The sequence below is a fragment of the Rhinoraja longicauda genome, chromosome 18 (assembly GCF_053455715.1).
Source record: "Rhinoraja longicauda isolate Sanriku21f chromosome 18, sRhiLon1.1, whole genome shotgun sequence".
Lineage (NCBI taxonomy): Eukaryota > Metazoa > Chordata > Chondrichthyes > Rajiformes > Arhynchobatidae > Rhinoraja > Rhinoraja longicauda.
Genome location: NC_135970.1, coordinates 7,403,299 through 7,421,461, shown reverse-complemented (window position 1 = coordinate 7,421,461; position 18,163 = coordinate 7,403,299). Strand labels below are relative to the sequence as shown.

The 18,163-nt window shown below is 42.1% G+C and overlaps 1 protein-coding gene across 1 annotated transcript in view; it reads left to right on the top strand.

Moving 5' to 3' along the window:
• nup160 (nucleoporin 160) overlaps positions 1–18,163 on the top strand; it is a 69,539-nt gene that overhangs the window by 24,438 nt on the left and 26,938 nt on the right. Inside the window, exons 13-22 of the mRNA XM_078415052.1 lie at positions 1,071–1,241; positions 2,679–2,778; positions 5,000–5,165; positions 6,337–6,449; positions 7,744–7,904; positions 8,359–8,495; positions 9,627–9,697; positions 11,160–11,319; positions 15,717–15,786; positions 17,573–17,671. Coding sequence (XP_078271178.1) covers positions 1,071–1,241; positions 2,679–2,778; positions 5,000–5,165; positions 6,337–6,449; positions 7,744–7,904; positions 8,359–8,495; positions 9,627–9,697; positions 11,160–11,319; positions 15,717–15,786; positions 17,573–17,671 — 1,248 coding nt within the window. The remainder of the gene's footprint in view (positions 1–1,070; positions 1,242–2,678; positions 2,779–4,999; positions 5,166–6,336; positions 6,450–7,743; positions 7,905–8,358; positions 8,496–9,626; positions 9,698–11,159; positions 11,320–15,716; positions 15,787–17,572; positions 17,672–18,163) is intronic.

The window sequence follows — 18,163 nt, the reverse complement described above, 5'->3', positions numbered from 1 at the left end:
TGGCGGCAAAAATAAGGAGGCAGATTATTATCTCAATGGTGTTAGGTTAGGTCAGGGGGAGGTGCAGCGAGTCCTGGGGTATTGTATGACCACATCTGGAGTATTGTGTACAGTTTTGGTCTCCTAATTTGAGGAAGGACATCCTTGTAATTGAGGCAGTGCAGTGTAGGTTCACGAGATTGATCCCAGGGATGGCGGGACTGTCATATGAGGAAAGACTAGACTTGTATTCACTGGAGTTTAGAAGGATGAGAGGGGATCTTATAGAAACATATACAATTCTAAAAGGACTGGACAGGCTAGATGCGGGAAAATTGTTCTCCATGTTGGGCAAGTCCAGAACCAGGGGCCACAGTCTTAGAATAAAGGGGAGGCCATTTAAAACTGAGGCGAGAAGAAACTTTTTCACCCAGGGAGTTGTGAATTTGTGGAATTCTCTGCCACAGAGGGCAGTGGAAGCCAAATCACTGGATGGATTTAAGAGAGAGTTGGATAGAGCTCTAGGGCTAGTGGAATCAAGGGATATGGGGAGAAGGCAGGCACGGGTTATTGATTGTGGACGATCAGCCATGATCACAATGAATGGCGGTGCTGGCTCGAAGGGCCGAATTGCCGCCTCTTGCACCTATTTTCTATGTTTGTCAATTTTACATTTTATACTTTTATATAAATCTGTGCCTTGTATGCTATTAACAGCATATGTCTTTACCGTTTTAAATTGTATTTTTGTTTAGACATGTGTTTGTTTTTGTGGAAAGCACTTTGGGCTGCATTCGATTGCATCAAAAGTGGCATATAAATAAAGTTATTATTATTATTGTTACCTTCCTTCACTGATTGGTTAGTACAGATTATCATTCCAAGCTAATCAGTGATTTTTTTCTGAGTTTGGAGGGAGTTGACCTTGCATGTTCTGGCATCACACGTTAAATAATTAATTAGGTGTTTTTCCTTGAATTGGAAAATTAATTCCTTTGAAGCGTGTAGACATTGACAAACATGGGATTGTTTCCTTTTTGATTTTAAGGTCCAAGAGAGTGTTTTTTATAATTTGTTCTCGTTGTGTTCAGATTCAAAACAGTGTGACGGAGTACGAGTTCTCCCAGGAGGTGTACCGTCAACTGCAAGTGGAGTTCTGGTCTAAGTTCTACGCCTGCTGCTTGCAGTACCAAGAGGCCCTAGCTCGCCCCCTTGCACTGCTCATCAATGTTTGCACAAATATGGTGTGCCTGCTGAAAAAGGTGAGAGTTTGGTGATGGCTAGGTGCTGGATTTCCATCAAGTTCTTTCCCAGCCTGCAGAATTGACAAAAGCCCTGGGGAATTTGAGCTTCCTTCCCCATGTTTGATGTTAGTAGAGGAATACAATAGCTAAAGTAAAGTCTTCAGGCCGGCTTCCATTCATGTGTGCAGTGGCTAAACAGTAACGTGTACCTAGTCACGTGCTGCGAGTCCTACTCCCAATGACTTGAGTGCAAAATCTAGGCTGACCATGCAGGGTGTGCTGCTCTGTTGCTGTTGTCTTTTGTATGAGACTATATATTGAGGCCACATCAGCTGCCTTAACTGGATGAATAAGATCTCATGACACTGCTTTGAAGAAGACCAGGAGGTTCGGATGAGAGCTTTGTGTTATTTATCTTGAAGATAAAATCACTAAAACAGAAGTTGCTATTTATAGACTTTGCATCATGTAAACTACATTTTTTTTTCGGACACAGGAGTGGCCACCCAATTTAAAAGATTTTTGAACTGTTGTCTTCAAGCAGACTTCAGAAAAACAACATTTTTGTTTGCTTTAATTGCATTAATGATCGTTGTACGTTTTGGCAAAGAAATATAATTTTCTCCTGTGTTCTGGATTATCAAAACTACAACTATCTTTTAAGCAGTGACTGTTCTCAAGGTAATGGCTATGTTAAATTTCAAATGTAGTTATTTGATCCTTGGGTAATTCTGGCACCTACACTGAGTGTCCCCAGGTCAGCTGTTCACAGCAGTGGTGATTCGGGTCCGTGAATGCTCACATCTGTCTAAGGGTAGTCAATCGTAGGGCCTCGTGTTGAGACACCCCTTCAGAACGAGGAGTATTCCTCATACTTTAAGTAATTTAGTTTTTCCAGTAATTTTTAATAAATGTTTATCAATAATTATGAATATTGCAAGCTCATGGTAATCTAGGGGTCAATTTGATGTGCCGAAGATGTCACTGCATGTGTCTTTAGCAAATGAATGCAACAGTCCAAAAACACCCATCCCCTCATTCATTAAAAATCTTGGTTGTCAGCTATTTGGTTGTGAGTAACTGTTCTTTAAAATTTAATGAAAGGCTCGGTAGGAAGAAGGTAAAGTAGGACAAAATGGGAAATCTGGAGCCAGCATTGTATGTGGAAGAGTAAGGACAAGTTTACGTTCTCCATGTGGTGAATGTAAATGTTAATGAACATGGATCGATTACTACAGACAGTAATTGTAACTGTTTACGGTGAAATGGGGATCAGTAGTTGTAGGAGTTTCAGCGGTTAATTCCTTGGCTTGCATTGTTGGTTTTGGTAAACATGAGTTGAATAGTTTGGACCAGTATGCATGCATTGGTGATTATGAGTAGGATGCTCTGGACCAGTATTCAGAGTGTTGTAAAGTGCTATTGCAGCTCTGCTGATTGTTTCTTTTCTTGCAGGGATTTATATCTTTCATGTTTCCCTGCCTCACCATAGATCACCTCTACATGTCTTCAGATGAGGGGCTCTTTCTTGAAGATGAATGTTCCATCACAGATGGTGAGTTGAATACAGGTTAATGGTCTTATTGAGCAATTAAAATAGGACACTTGATTGCCACCGATCCACCACTCGAGATATTTACTCGCTCTGTGCCTGTGCCTGCAGTCTGCACAATCCACAGAGTACGCTCCTGCTGGGTGCCTACCAGAATCTCACCACAAGAATCGCACAAGTTCAATAAGGTGGCTCAGTACCAACATGAGGGTACTTGAAGATGTGCAATAAATCCTAGCCTTGCCAGTTATGTGCACATCCCACAAATTAATAAACAAAAGAATATTTGCTTTCTGCAGATTTCCAACTTCCTTTCTATTTAACACAGAGCTGGGCTCCATTGGACCAACAGTCCTTTTTTGTGCCAATTCTTGTGTGGTCAGATCGAACAAAAAAGACAAAGTTTGGAGTAACTCAGTGGGTCAGGCAGCATCTCTGGAGAACATGGATAAGTGATATCATTCTGAAGAAGGGTCCTAACCAAAACATCACCTATCCATGTTCTCCAGAGATGCTGCCTGACCTGAGTTACTCCAGCTTTTTGTATCTTTTTCGTAAACCAGTCTGCAGTCCTCCTGTCCACATTTTCACTTTCAAGCTGTTTGTATTTGAGTTGCCTGCACTTTTTTTGGAACTGCAAAGCTTTGCTTTTATAATCATGCATGTTAAACTACACCAATGGTAAACAGCCAAATGTTTCCACCAATGGATCAGATCAAGGCTCTGCAGCCTTTCCCGATCTAATGAGATCCTCACCATCACAGAACCCGATTTAATTCATTCTGCATAGAACATGGAGTACAGGAACAGATTCCACAGTGTACAATTTGACACCATTATACCACCCAAGCTCATCACCAAACTCGTGGGACTTGAAGTTGGTACTCATTTTCTGCAACTGGATCTTCGACGTTCTGACCAACAGACCCCAATCAGTGAGGATGGGGGACAAATCATTCTCTACGATAATCCTCAACACTGGTGCTCCGCAAAGACGTGTTCTCAGCCCCCTTATTTACTCTTTGTCCACCCACGACTGTGCAGCCATGTACAAATCTAATTCACTTTACAAATTTGCAGACGACATTACCATTTTGGGCCGTACATCAAATAATGATGAGATGGAGTACAGGAAGGAGATTATGAATCTCGTGACCGCAAAGGATTGCCATTGAACATTGATACTGAAGCAGCACGAGGAGTTCAGAGGGGATCCTGTGGCGTGTAATTTTTACATCATAAAGCCAAAGGTCGTTCCTTCATCTGACATTTGCTTTGTCTTTGACTCGCCCAAATGAGAGTTGCTGCAGCTGCACTCATCATGCTTAACACCGTCCAACAGCTTGACTGGCATTCCAGGCACCAATCTAAGCTTCCATTCCCTGACTACTGAAGCACTTTGGCTGCAGAGGATACACTACAAAATGTAATGCATTTACTTGGCCAGCGCTCCCAAATCTACGATGTGAACATATCCACGGGGTCCCCTCCAAGTTGCACATGATCCAGATCTTATCACCAGTTCCTCACTGTCATTAAGTCTAAATTCTGGAACTCCCTCCCCATCATCATTGTGGGAATACCTTTACCAAAATGAGTTTGAAGGTTAGAGCTAGCCACTCACTGCCACCTCTGGGTAATTAATGATGGTCAAAAAAAAATGTTAGCCTCGCCAGTGATGCCCACATTCTGTAAAATGACAATAAACCACTTCAGTGAGACGACTGTACTGGCTGCACTACCATTAATCAATTTGGATCACTGCAGGTAACTGAAACTCTGTCATTTTGAATTATTACCTCACTAAGCCTGATGGTAAAGGTGGAAATGGTTTTCCATAACATCATTATGTTCTTGGAATGAGTGGTTCTTGATATTTTTTATCCAATCCAAGTTCTTGGTTCTTGGTCCTCCAAACTATTCCAAATGGAATTTAAACTGGAGGTGGTGGAGTATGGACTTAACTGTTAACTGGCCTGGCTATTAATAAGACTAGGTTACGTTGGTGTGAAGGGGTGAATCTTTGGAATGAAAGCTCAGAAGTTTCACAACATGCCGTGGAGTTCATTTCTGAAAGATTCAAAGCTCTAACCAGTGTTCTGTGTCTCATTGGTTTTGAGGTCTCCATTTCACTTCATGTGTGCCTAGTCTTATATGTGGTGGTGGTTAAAATGAGTTCTAGTATCTCTGCAATGTTGAAAAGATTCCATTTCTGCTCCCTTAGATCCAGAGGTAGCACGGGACCTGCTTCAGTTGGTGCAGTGCCTTAGACTGGTTGGAGACTCCATCACCATGGAAATGGCATCGTTAATGGAGACAGCAGTGAGCCACTTGCAGCCCCCAGAGAAAGCCGCGGGGCAGATAATGGAGTACTTTTTGGCGAGAAACACGTGAGTATGACCGAGTGGCTGTGGTGTACAGGATTTAGTGATACCCTTCAGAGGGGAATTTGGTAAATGCTTGGAGGAGAAAAGATTGCAGGATGTGGGGAGCAGGCAGACAACTGGTGTGCTGATGGGATAGCTTTTCAAAGTTTGCCATTTCCATGATGTAATACTATCTGATCGGATGAATCTTGCTCTTTGATGATGAAAAGTTGTTGGTGACTGTCATTGTTGGTTGTAATGCTGGTTGAAATGTTCCTACATGGTTAAAAGAATCTGGGGCTATAGCCACCTGCTTACCATTGTTTGGTTTCTGATCTGCAATTCACAATGCTCTCCCCTCACTACACAACTACCACCTTATACCCAAGCCACACGTTCCCACGCAAGCCAAGGGCAGAACAAACTGCTATACGGATAAATCTGCCAAATGTAAAGGTAGGAACAGTGACTTGTGTCTGCAAGCACGACTGAACTGAAAGCTAAGCTCGTGTCTCCTGTCTTCAAGAGTTAGTCTTACTCTTGTAGCCTTTGAGGAATAGGATGAAGGTGACAACGAGTGACATAGTTTCTTGGAGGGTGGAAATGACTGCATCTGCTGGAATCTGGAGCAAAAAAAAACAAACTTTGAGGAAATCAGCAGGTCAGAAAGCTTCTCTAGAGCAAAATAATTAAAATCTTTTAACTTTTAAATCGGGGAGTGTTCAGTTGAGTTTCATTGTGGGGATAAGCCATGTATGCAATGGAGACAGGGTTGTTCTCCATTAACATGCCTTTATTCAATATGTTGATGAGATCAGCATTTATTGTCATTCTTCTACCTCTCCCTTGGCCCACTGGTATCCTCCTAATAATGGTACAATGAAGGCAATGTCAGGATTCCTCTCTGGTGATAATGATGTTGCCCGTGGAATTGATCCTCCTTTTAGTGTATCACAAGTCTGAGGTGCTGTGGAAATGAGCTTGCAGTGGCCAGTGTACATAGCAGGAAGACCATGGGCTGCTGTGGTGAAGCAGGGTGTGGTGTTGTACACCTCACTGGCCGCTGCGAGTCTTGAGTGGTTGTTTGATGCCTGTGTTGTTGTGTAACAACTTTTCATTGAATGGTAGAATTGCTCTTTGACACTAAAAGATCGGCTTAATCATTTTTGTTTTTTTTATATATATATATATATAGTGAGACCCACATGGAACTGCAAAGTAAACTGCAGGATATCCGTAACCCTGGCAACATAATCCAGCTGTTGCTGCGGGAGATGGACCTAGAGGGCGACCTGGAGTCGAGCAATGGTACGGTGAATGCAGTGGGGGAGCTGGGAATTTGGACGACCAGCCAAATCTGATCTGCCAAATGGCATTTGTACAATTAGCAGTACCTTTGTTGTAGGAGGGAACTGCAGATGCTGGTTTAAACCAAAGATAGGCACAGAATGCTGGAGTAACTCAGCGGGACAGGCAGATTATCTGGATAGAAGGAATGGGTGACGTTTCGAGTTGAGATCCTTCAAACTGAATCGGGAGAGGGAGATACAGAGATAATGTACGGTGTGAAAACAAACCAAAGGGGATGGAAATCAAGGAGAATAGATCGTTGTTAGCTCGGAGAACGTAACAGCAAAGCAAACAGATAAAATGTAAACGAGGAAAGTCGGACTAGTCGGAGAACTAGAAAGGGCGGAGGGATGGAGAGAGAGGGAAGGCAAAGGTTACTTGATGTTAGAGAGGTCAATATTAATATAACTGGTATTTTCCCACTAGTCTGACTCCTCATTTACATTTTATCTCTGTTTGCTTCGCTGTTACCTTCTCCTAGCTAACAATCTCTTCTACATTTTCCTTGATCTCCATTCCCATTGTCCTTGCATTTCCATATCTCTGTATCTCCCTCTCCCAGTCTGAAGGGTCTTGATCCAAAAAGTCACCCATTCCTTCTATCCAGAGATACTACCTGTCCCGCTAAGTTACTCCAGAATTTTGTGATTTTCTTCTATTAGCAGTACCTTTGTCTTTTCAATGGATTGCTTTTGTCTGCACTCATGGGTTATATGTGCTTGAATGGTTAAGGTGGCACTCTATGACTGCTATTAGAGTACAGTTGTGTCTTTCCTTTAGGTGGAATTGGATGGTCCGTTTATATTTTTGTTGGTGTTTTAACCATATCTTAAACCACAAATATTATGGCAGAGACATTTGGTTGTGCTATCAGAGTGCTCATTGCCACTGATTCTCCAAGGTGAAATTTTGCCTGCAAATCTTTAGCCCTGAAGTCATACCGGGGAGGGTGGGGCTGGTGTGATTTTCTCCAGGCAACTGGGTACTTGTGGCTTTGGTCCTGCCTCATGGTTCTGATGTCAACTGGGTCCTTGCCACGTTTGTTGAAGTGAGGTGATTGGGAGTCTGGCTTTCTCATGTGAAGGTGCTGGTTGTATAAAGTACAGATTGTACAGAAACGGGGGTGGGGGGGTGTTCTCTGTGCTCTATCCTAGGGTCTCTTGACACTACTAGATTGCATCAACCTGTGCTGCTCTGTGTACCATGTCTTAGAATGGAAACCTGCTGATTTTATTTGTTCTGTATTTTCCAGGCCAGCCTCTGCACATCCGAATGAACATGGCCCAGTTTTATGGTAGCAATGTTGCCATTAATGTTGTGTGTCAGGCAGCGTACCACATATCCATGACTCGTTTCCTCATCTGTCGTGACCTCCTAATTCTGCAGCAGCTAATGCTGCATGTTGGAGATGGCGTGAGTATTCTTTGAATACACATCATGCGACAGGGTGGGTTGTAACTTGCGTCTGGGCTGCTGGAGTATTAAGCGCCTTGTAATATATCTCAAGCCTCTCATAATGGCCGTGTGATTTAACTATGAGGTGGCTGTTTTAAATTTTCAGATCTAAACATTTGCATTTACCATCTATTGCCATTGTACTTACAAAGTGACTGACTTTACAAGGTGTTTTCTGGGTGTGTACGTGGGTTTTTTGATTTTTCTGTTATTTTCATTTATCTAGCACCTGAAAAGTGGGATTGAATGAACTATTTTCCAAGCAAGCACTGATCTTGGTGTCTGATTACATTAGACCAATATTATTGCAGATAGTCTACTCTGGAAGACTGTATTTTAAGAATTTGTGTTTGCAATTATCAAACCTGCACAGGGTATTATTTATTAATTGTCCTTCCTGTGTGTTCTTCAGGTGAATTTGGGAGCTGGTGGATATCTCTTGCAGCTTCAGCAGGAGCTCATTCCTCGGACATCGCTCCTCGTGTGCACCTACTTTGTGATGAGATGGGCTTGTCAGTCTTTAGCATCGGCCGTGCCTGTTGACACATTGTAAGTGAGCTGGGATCCGAGGGGGAAAAATGCTTTTTTTTTTAAACAAGGCCTAGTTCCCCCAATGAAGCGCACACACACGCCTTTTATAGTCCACCACAGATTTAGCACGTTAACAACCAAGTAGTGTTGGGCTTTGTAAGTGGGAATATTTCCCAATACAAAATTGATATTAGATCCTTCAGTGGATCAAGATTTCTGAGATCTGAAGTTAAATCCAATCACATTTGGGGCAAGAGATTAGACTCTTTTCTTGCCTGTTTTCTTGTAAGATTCCTGTGATAAACTCCCTACATCAAACACTAATTACCAGTGTGTGTTTATCTGCTACATGGCTGCCATGAAAATAATCTGCCTCTTCTGAGATTGAGGCTGTTTGTGTGAATGGAGCTGCTCAATCTAACCCGAGTGCCTGTTCAGACTACTTGTGTTCAGTAAAAGGAGTTGCATTTCCCCCATAAGACTTATTAAACGTCCATTTTTTAAAAATGGATAAAATGTGCCTCTCTATTTCTCGTTTCTCTTGAAACATTCCCCACCACCGTCACTGCACTGGTGTTACCTCAGAATCAGCAAGAAATTGGACAGCCAGTTGCAGTTTGTCTTTGGCAGTTATGGGGAGTTACTTACCTGGGCACTATCTCGAGTTTGATAGTACAGATCCACCACGGATTTTCCAGCGCCCTTGGCTCCAGAGTCTTTCTGGATTATTGTTTTGCTGGACCAACAGAGGCCACGGCCTCAGACTAACGGTACCTGAACGGTCCTCCTAGGCCATCGAGATACTGTCCTGCAAATTTAACCTCGGAAGTCGGCTATGGGAATGGATCTGACTGCTGTAACTGGGCCGGAGTTCCAGAGTCACAGCCACAGGGGGCAAATTCGACCTGCCAAGTGGTGCACAAGACCTGACGAGGTCAGGATCAGCTGTCTCACCCAGCCTTGGCGTCAAATTTGTTTTTGGGAGGGGGACCTCCGGTGGGGGGGAAGTGGTTTCAAGTGCACTCTTGTAATTTTGTCTGGATTAAAGGAGGTGCCGGACAGTAATTTGCCAGAAAACTGTTGGTGGACCTGTAGAGACAAGGTAAATAATTGTAGAAGGAACTAACAAGCATTTTTCTGTGGTTTCAGGGAATCGAACTTGCGACAATTGTCAGTGTTAGAGCTGTCAGACTCTAATGCCTTAACTTCGCAACGTGCAGGTAAGTAAATTTGCTAAATCTGTGACTCGTGGAGTTGGGGTGGGTGTTGGTTTTCATTGAGAAAGTGAAGAAGATGCCAAATATTCGAAAAGTTAAGGGGTATAGTTCTTTTACCTTCACAGTCAGGGCTGCTTCTGTGCAGTACATATAGCTGGTAAAATGTTACAGACTTGTTGCTTAGTAAGCTAGTTAAGCTAGTTAACCATTCAATAACATTATGCATAATGACTGACATACCGCCACAGCACATGATTTTCTTATGTCCCTTATATGATCAGATTGTTGTTAGTAATGTGCATAATTGACCTGCCATTGATTCATCTTTGTCCAAATTACCAGCCTATGCCTCGCCCCTCCTTCATCCCAGCCACAGATGTGAAAGCAAAAATAGTTTTTCTTTCTACTCTATTTCCCTTTTTCTCCAGAAAACAAACAATTGCTCTTCTAATCTGGGAATTACAAGTCCAGCATATATGATCTCGAGTTGCAATGTAACAATTAAGTAATACTGTAATGGCACTTGGAGACCATGTACCATTCTGACCACTTTCAGCTTTTTAACTACTTCTGTTCTTCTGCACTTATCTCATTGATTGTTCCCTTGCCTTGTTTGCCCTTTCCTTGCATTTCTTGTGATTTGTAATTTTGTCATTTCTATGCCTGACGAATCTATGGGTGTTTCCGTAAATACAGCACTCAGTGGTGAAACTGAAGGTCTCCAAACTTCCAGGTTATTTTCCTCCTTTTTATATAATATTCCCATTGTTTCATATCCTGTATTTTAAGTAGTATAGATGATGATGTACAGCCAAAATAATGAGGTGAAGCAAAAATAAATCAGTATAAGAGACAGTGTCCCATTTGTCTTATATAAATATATTTTTCTCTTTTTTTTTCAATTTTGAAAGTGTTAAATTTTGATCGATTTTTATTACAAATTAGCTCAAAAGGATCATAGGTAGGCCCATTTGTAATGCTGTGGTATTTCATTATGATTTAATAACTTTCAAATTTGACCACCCAAGTCACAGGTTGGAAACAGGAGTCATGGAAACACCCCTATACATCTTCCTGTAGCCTAGAATTTTCTTGCTCTGTATTTACCACTTCTCATTATCACTTCCCTTTTTATATAATTATCCTGTGTTTGTCATGCAATGTTTGAATTATGATGTACAAAAATATTCCCGTCTACTGTTGGGTACAACACAACACAATTACATCTTGAGTCACTGGGGTCTCCAGGGCAGTCCTGCTTTAAAGGATTAATGTATACTGTGGGATCCAGAGAATAATAATCTGGCTGTTTATACATGATCAGGTGAGTTTCTTGCAATGGCTGGCATTTTTGCTCCTCTTTCAATCACAGAATTGAATAAATTAGGTGCTATATCCTTGCATGTTGAAGATTTCATTTCAAATTCTTGTTAAGGTAACATTGATGACTTGCCCTATTTTCTAGCCAGCAGCCTACGTACAGTGGTAGAGTTGTTCTACCAGCAGGTGGCCAGAAAACACATCATCTCCCGGCTGTTGTCCCAGGAAAATAGCCCTTTAAATCACTCGTTAATCAACTGGCCGCAAATTGGCATTGTCATTGCAAACTACCTTCTCCAGTATTTGTATCCTTTACAATGGTGCTTAACATAGCAGTATGTTTGTTTTTTTTATACAACTTGTGTGTTCTATGTTGATAATATCTCGTCAGAGACAGAATTCGGCTGAAAGATGATGCAAAGAATCGATGATAGATTGAGACTGTTTTTAAAAAAAAAGTGCAGGAAGTAAAGAGATGAAATTCAGGATGAGTATTTGAAAAAAAATAGTGATGACATTGAAGGCACAGTGGTGCCTTCAGACCTGCATTCGATCCTGACCATGGGTGCTGTCTGTACAGAGTTTGTACATTTGTAGTAGATCTGGCAAAATCGAGATCAATCTGAGCTGTATCAGGCCAATAACCTGTCACTGGAATCTTTGTACGTGTGATCTGTCAAATTATACAGTGCCCTCCATAATGTTTGGGACGAAGACCCATCATTTACTTATTTGCCTTTGTACTCCACAATTTGAGATTTGTAATAGAAAAAAAATCGCATGTGGTTAAAGTGCACATTGTCAGATTTTATTAAAGGGTATTCTTATACATTTTTGTTTCACTATGTAGAAATTACAGCAGTGTTCATACATAGTCCCCCTCTATTTCAGGGCACCATAATGTTTGGAACACATGGCTTCACAGGTGTTTGTAATTGTTCAGGTGTGTTTATATGCCTCCGTAATGCAGGTATCGGAGAGGTCTCGGCACCTAATCTTTCCTCCAGTCTTTCCATCACCGTTGGAAACTTTTATTGCTGTTTATCAACATGAGGACCAAAGTTGTGCCAATGAAAGTCAAAGAAGCCATTATGAGACTGAGAAACAAGAATAAAACTGTTAGAGACATCAGCCAAACCTTAAACTTACCAAAATCAACTGTTTGGAACATCATTAAAAAGAGAGCACTGGTGAGCTTATTAATCACAAAGGGACTGGCAGGCCAAGGAAGACCTCCACAGCTGATGACAGAAGAATTCTCTCTATAATAAAGAAAAATCCCCAAACACCTGTCCGACATATCAGAAACACTCTTCAGGTGTGGATTTGTCAATGACCACTGTCCGCAGAAGACTTCATGAACAGAAATACAGAGGCTACACTGCAAGATGCAAACCACTGGTTAGCCGCAAAAATAAGATGGCCAGATTTCCTGTTTGCCAAGAAGTACTTAAAAAAGCAACCACATTTCTGGAAAAAGGTCTTGTGGACAGATGAGACGAAGATTAACTTGTATCAGAGTGATGGCAAGAGCAAAGTATGGAGGAGAAAAGGAACTGCTCAAGATCCAAAGCATACCACCTCATCTATGAAACACGGTGGTGGGGGTGTTATGGCCTGGGCATGTATGGCTGCTGAAGGTACTGGCTCACTTATCTTCATTGATGATACAACTGCTGATGGTAGTAGGATAATGAATTCTGAAGTGTATAGACATATCCTATCTGCTCAAGTTCAAACAAATGCCTCAAAACTCATTGGCCAACGGTTCATTCTACAGCAAGACAATGATCCCAAACATACTGCTAAAGCAACAAAGGAGTTTTTCAAAGCTAAAACCTCAGATTGGGTGGCTAAGTCAATCACCCGGTCTGAACCCAATTGAGATTGCCTTTTATATGCTGGAGAAAACTGAAGGGGACTTGTAGACAATAGACAGTAGGTGCAGGAGTAGGCCATTCGGCCCTTTGAGCCAGCACTCAATGTGATCATGGCTGATTATCTACAATCAGTATCCTGTTCCTGACCTCTCCCCATACCCCCTGACTCCGCTATCATTAAGAGCTCCATCCAGAGAATTGGCCTCCACTGCCTTCTGAGGCAGAGAATTCCACAGATTTACAACTCTGAGTGAAAAAGTTTTTCCTCCTCTCTGTTCTAAATGGCCTACCCCTTGCCCCCAAAACAAGCATAAGCTAAAGATGGCTGCAATACAGGCCTGGCAGAGCATCACCAGAGAAGACACCCAGCAACTGGTGATGTCCATGAATCGCAGACTTCAAGCAGTCATTACATGCAAAGGATATGCAACAAAATACTAAACAAGACTACTTTCATTTACATGACATTGCCTTGTCCCAAACATTATGGTGCCCTGAAATGGGGGGACTATGTATAAACACCGCAGTTTTCTACATGGTGAAACCAAAATGTATACAAATGGCCTTTATTAAAATCTGATGATGTGCACTTTAACCACATGTGATTTTTTTTCTATGATAAATCTCAAATTGTGGAGTACAGAGGCAAATAAATAAATGATGGGTCTTTGTCCCAAACATTATGGAGGGCACTATACCTCAACCATGAATGTTAAAAATCACTTCTTGTCGTTTGAAAAGCTGACCAATGAGTTTGAAAGGACTCTCAATATTCTTTCCTCAACTGATGCCACTGAAAAAGGATTAGGATTTCAATTGTTCATTTGTTTTATACTGAACTATTTTTACAGATTAATAGGGATGTACAATGTACCAGCAGTGACTACATTGGCACAGTAGTTTGGAGCAGAGTAGTAACCCAGAAGCTTGGATGAATAATTCAGACATAAATTTAAATCCCAGTGCAAGCTTTGAAATTTAAATATAAATATGGTTGTTAATTTTAAGAAAAAAAGGTGGTCAAGAAATGATCACAAAATAGTGGTATTGGAATATTATTATTACATGTAATGAAATACAGTGAAATGTTTTGTTTGCGTGCTATCCAATCAAATCATATACATGAGTTTTATCCAGCCATATACAAGAACAGTAAGTAGGCAGTGCTAAGAAAAAAATACCAGAGTGCAGAATATAGTGTTATGGTATTGCAGTTGCAGAGAGAGTGCAGATTCAAAAAGTGCCTGGTCTGCAATGAGGTAAGTTGGAAGATCAGGACTGCAGCCTAGCTTAGGGGAGGACTGCTCAGTCGTCTGATAACAGCCCTTCCTGAATCTGGTGGAACGTGCTTTCAAGCTTTTGTATCTTCGGGCTGACAGGAGGGGGAGAATTGGAGATGACCAGGGTGAAAATGTCATAAAAATCCAATTGATTCAATGTACCTCAGAAAATCAGTTGTCCTTGAAGGATTCCAGATCCAAAGGAACTGGTTGACCAGTCACTGCCCACTGCCACCTCATGTAGCCATAAACATTGTTAGAAAACAGCAATAAAAAACGGGACACCCCTGCTATCAATTTAGGCACTGAATTTGGAATCCGCAGAATTGCTCCCAACCCGAATTGATCTCCTCGTGTGCTTTTGCAGCTGGGTTAGTTATTTCACAGACCATTCAAACAAGAGCCTGACATTCGTGTTATTGATATTGTGCTGGAGTGCACTACTAAATTTCCTGGATGCTCATTGGCGAGATAGGTTGGTTGGAGGTGCAGATACACTGGGGTGCACTTGTGGGAAGTCGTAGTGGAAGTCCTCAACATTGATTCCAGAAATGATCCCACAACATACCACCTACTGTTCTTCAGCCCCTCTGTTCTGAACCACACTTGGAAGAATCATTCAAAATGGTACAGGATGCGCTCTGGGGTGGGGGCTTCAATACCCATCACTGCCTTGGACTTGACAGCACTGAAGTATACTAGAAATCTAGGCCTGAGATGCGATTTCACCTGATTGAAAAGCTTTACAGGGATAGCGGTTTTACTACTATTTGGGAAAGCGATTGATGTCCCTGACTTTCCTCACAAAGATTCCCAAGCATTTCCCTGACCTTTGCATATGGCTGCTTCAATTGTCATGTTCTTTGGGTATTTATCTGTTTGAGTGTGGCAGGAGATGATATGGACCAGTCTTTCCCTTGCTAATGATCACGTCTCAAATTGAAAATATATTCCTTTATTCGTCCCGCACAAAATATTATTGGCTGTGATTTATTGCATCCTGTGGTCAGTGGTAGTAAATCAACCTCTTCTCACAGGCTTGCCTGTTACAGTTTGTCCACTGTCTGCTCTCCTGTGTGCTAATCTGGAAGCTTCAATGAGGCACATGTGATAGTTTCGAGCTGATAGTGAAATCATTGCAAACGGAACTCACAAGAACAAAGACAGAAACAGCTGCTGTGGCTGTGCATTAGTTTAGTTTAGAGATAGAGTAGACACAGGCCCTTCGGCCCACCGAGTCCATACCGATCACCTGTACACTAGTTCTATCCTAGACAGTGCGGACAATTTACAGTTGCCCCGAGACAATCCACGCGGTCACAGGGGGAATGTATAAACTCCGTACAGGCAGCACCCATAGTCAGGATTAAACCCGAATCACTGGCCCTGTGAGGCAGCAACTCTACCGCTGAGCCTCTGTGCCACCATATAAACAAAGGCCACATCTGCCCACATGTTCCCTGCTTCCAGGTCTGTTGCTACGACACGTCTTTTGTCCGACTCCATTAATCTTGGCCATCCCCTTCCTTAAATCTGATTCAGATGGGCAAATAATACCAGCTTTCTGTTTCCGGAGTTTCTCATGGGGCACTGCCAATATGTACAGCTTCAGGTAGGTGATATATTTGTATTCACTGTGTAGTTCTTGGTGCTGTGCCTCTTTGGGTAATGAAACTTGACACCTCACTCTGAAGGTGTGATTTCACTATATTGACTTTGCTGCCATTTGGGGAGGAGGGGGGGGGGGATTAATATCCCTGATATTCCCCATTATATTCCCAAGTATTCCTATGGCCTTTCTATGTGGTTGCTGCAATCACCATTCTCTACGCATTTTGTGGGGCAGGACATGGTTATGAACCATTTTGGTTCATATTCATTTGGTTTGCAGTTCATTTGGTTTGAGATCATGTGGTTCACACATCTGAACAAGGGTGGGAATTCAGGGCTAAGAGAGATTGCCCGCGAGACAATAACATTTGAACAATGTTGAACATTTGAAAATGTTCAGGAGCCTGGTAAAATCAAAATCATTGGTACTTAGAGCAAAGTAAGATGATTGTCCTTGGATGCCTATAATCTAGTCATCAGAACTGTGTCCACGATTCAACTGTTTTCAATTGCCTCTTTCATCTCGCCTCCAAGTAGGACACAAAGGGATCTTTGCACTGTCATAGTTATAAAGCTATATAGCATAGAAATGAGCTGTTTGACCCAACTCGTTCTCGTCCACCAAGCTGAGTTAATTGCCCTTGCCTATGCCTGGCCCATGTCCTTCCAAACCTTTCTTATCCATGTACATGTCCAAGTATTTATTACATGTTGTAATTGTACTCTCCTCTACCACATCATCTTTCAACTTGTTCCATGTACGCATCAACCACTGTGTGAAAACGTTGTCACTCTGGTCCCGTTTACATCTTACCCCTCTCACTTTGTGTTCGGTATTCTTTTGCATTTACAACTTGCCTAATAGATGATACAGCTTATCCCCTCCATGACACACTGGTCAACCTGAGGAACACCTTCAGCAACAGATTGGTTCCACCAAGATGCAGCATGCCACAGGAGATCGTTTTTCCCTGTGGCTATCAGACTGTTCAACTCCTCCCCTTCTGTCGTGATGTGGACTGACTCCCCTTCCCCCTCCCACGTCTTTGCACATCCCCAACCCTAGACTTTCCACTGTTACTTTAATTTCATGTATCTTGTGTTTTATGACTGTTGGCAGACCAATTTTCCTCCTGGGATAAATAAAGTTCTATGGTATATCGTATCGGATTACTGACTATAGGATGTGGATTGTGGGAAACTTGGGTGTTAGGGTGGGGTGGAGGAGCTGATGTTCAGCTTGCTGCAAGGCAGCAGAGACCAGATTGGTCTGGGGGAGTGAGGATAAATTGGGGTATTTTTTCACTCGACTTGAGTTCAGTGAGTTGCAAATGGTTTTTGCAATTACTTTCCTTGTCAAGTCTTCTTAACATCTTTCTTGTGACAGGCGCCTGCTATTACAGAGTAACCTGTCTGTGTTGAAGATGCTACCTGCATGTAGCATCTTCAGAAAATATTTTTTCTCCTTCCACATCACCTTGTTTGAATCTGTGCTATATTCAAAGAGATAGTCTTGTTGACTGAGAAATGATCTGCATTTCAATCAGAATTTTGATTCTCAGAGACTGAATTGAATTAGCCTGTTACATGCTGGGATTGTACAATTCTAACCCCACCCCTGCCAGCTATTTGGATAACAGAGGCGAATGTTGCCTGTAAGATCCGATCTATAAATGGGATTAAGTGATCTAAACTGTGAATTCTTACTGTTGATGTTGATATGCTTCATGTTGCTTTTTAATTAAACTGGCACTGCTAATTATTTGCATGTTTTCTTCATTTTGAAGGAATATGTGCGTCTGTTGCAACCTTGGTGTGAAGTTAACGTTGGCTCACGGCGCTTTGTGCTAGGGCAGTGTTACCTGGCCACAGGTGAAGGGTACAAGGTAAGGTTGTGGTTCGAGTGGAAGATGAGCGAGGTTGCGGTGAGAATTTCTGTTGCTGCTTTCAGCACCAGTGTACAAAATTGTATATTACTTTCCATGTGTGCCTCAAGGTAAGATCCTTGGTAGATGGGAGTCTGCCAACAAGTCACCGATTCATAAAAGTGATGATGTAATTTCAAATAGGGTGCAGAACTGCCCAGTGCCCATGTCAGTAAACAGATGTGTAGTGGATGAGGACCAGATTCAGCCTGGCAGCAGGCTGACGTATTTTGGAATGGGGATTCATTCCAAATTTATTCCCAGCATAATTTGCGGTTACTTGCTTGAGTCTCTTCAGTCGAGTGTCATCCATTCCCTCAGTATTTATGAACTAAATGACTAATGCCACCGTCCTGTGTGATCCAGCTGGATCAGAGCACACTCACATGGTACCACTCATCGTCCGGAATTGGCAAGAAAAAGCTCCTCGTGCCACATGTTTCCTTACCTCTC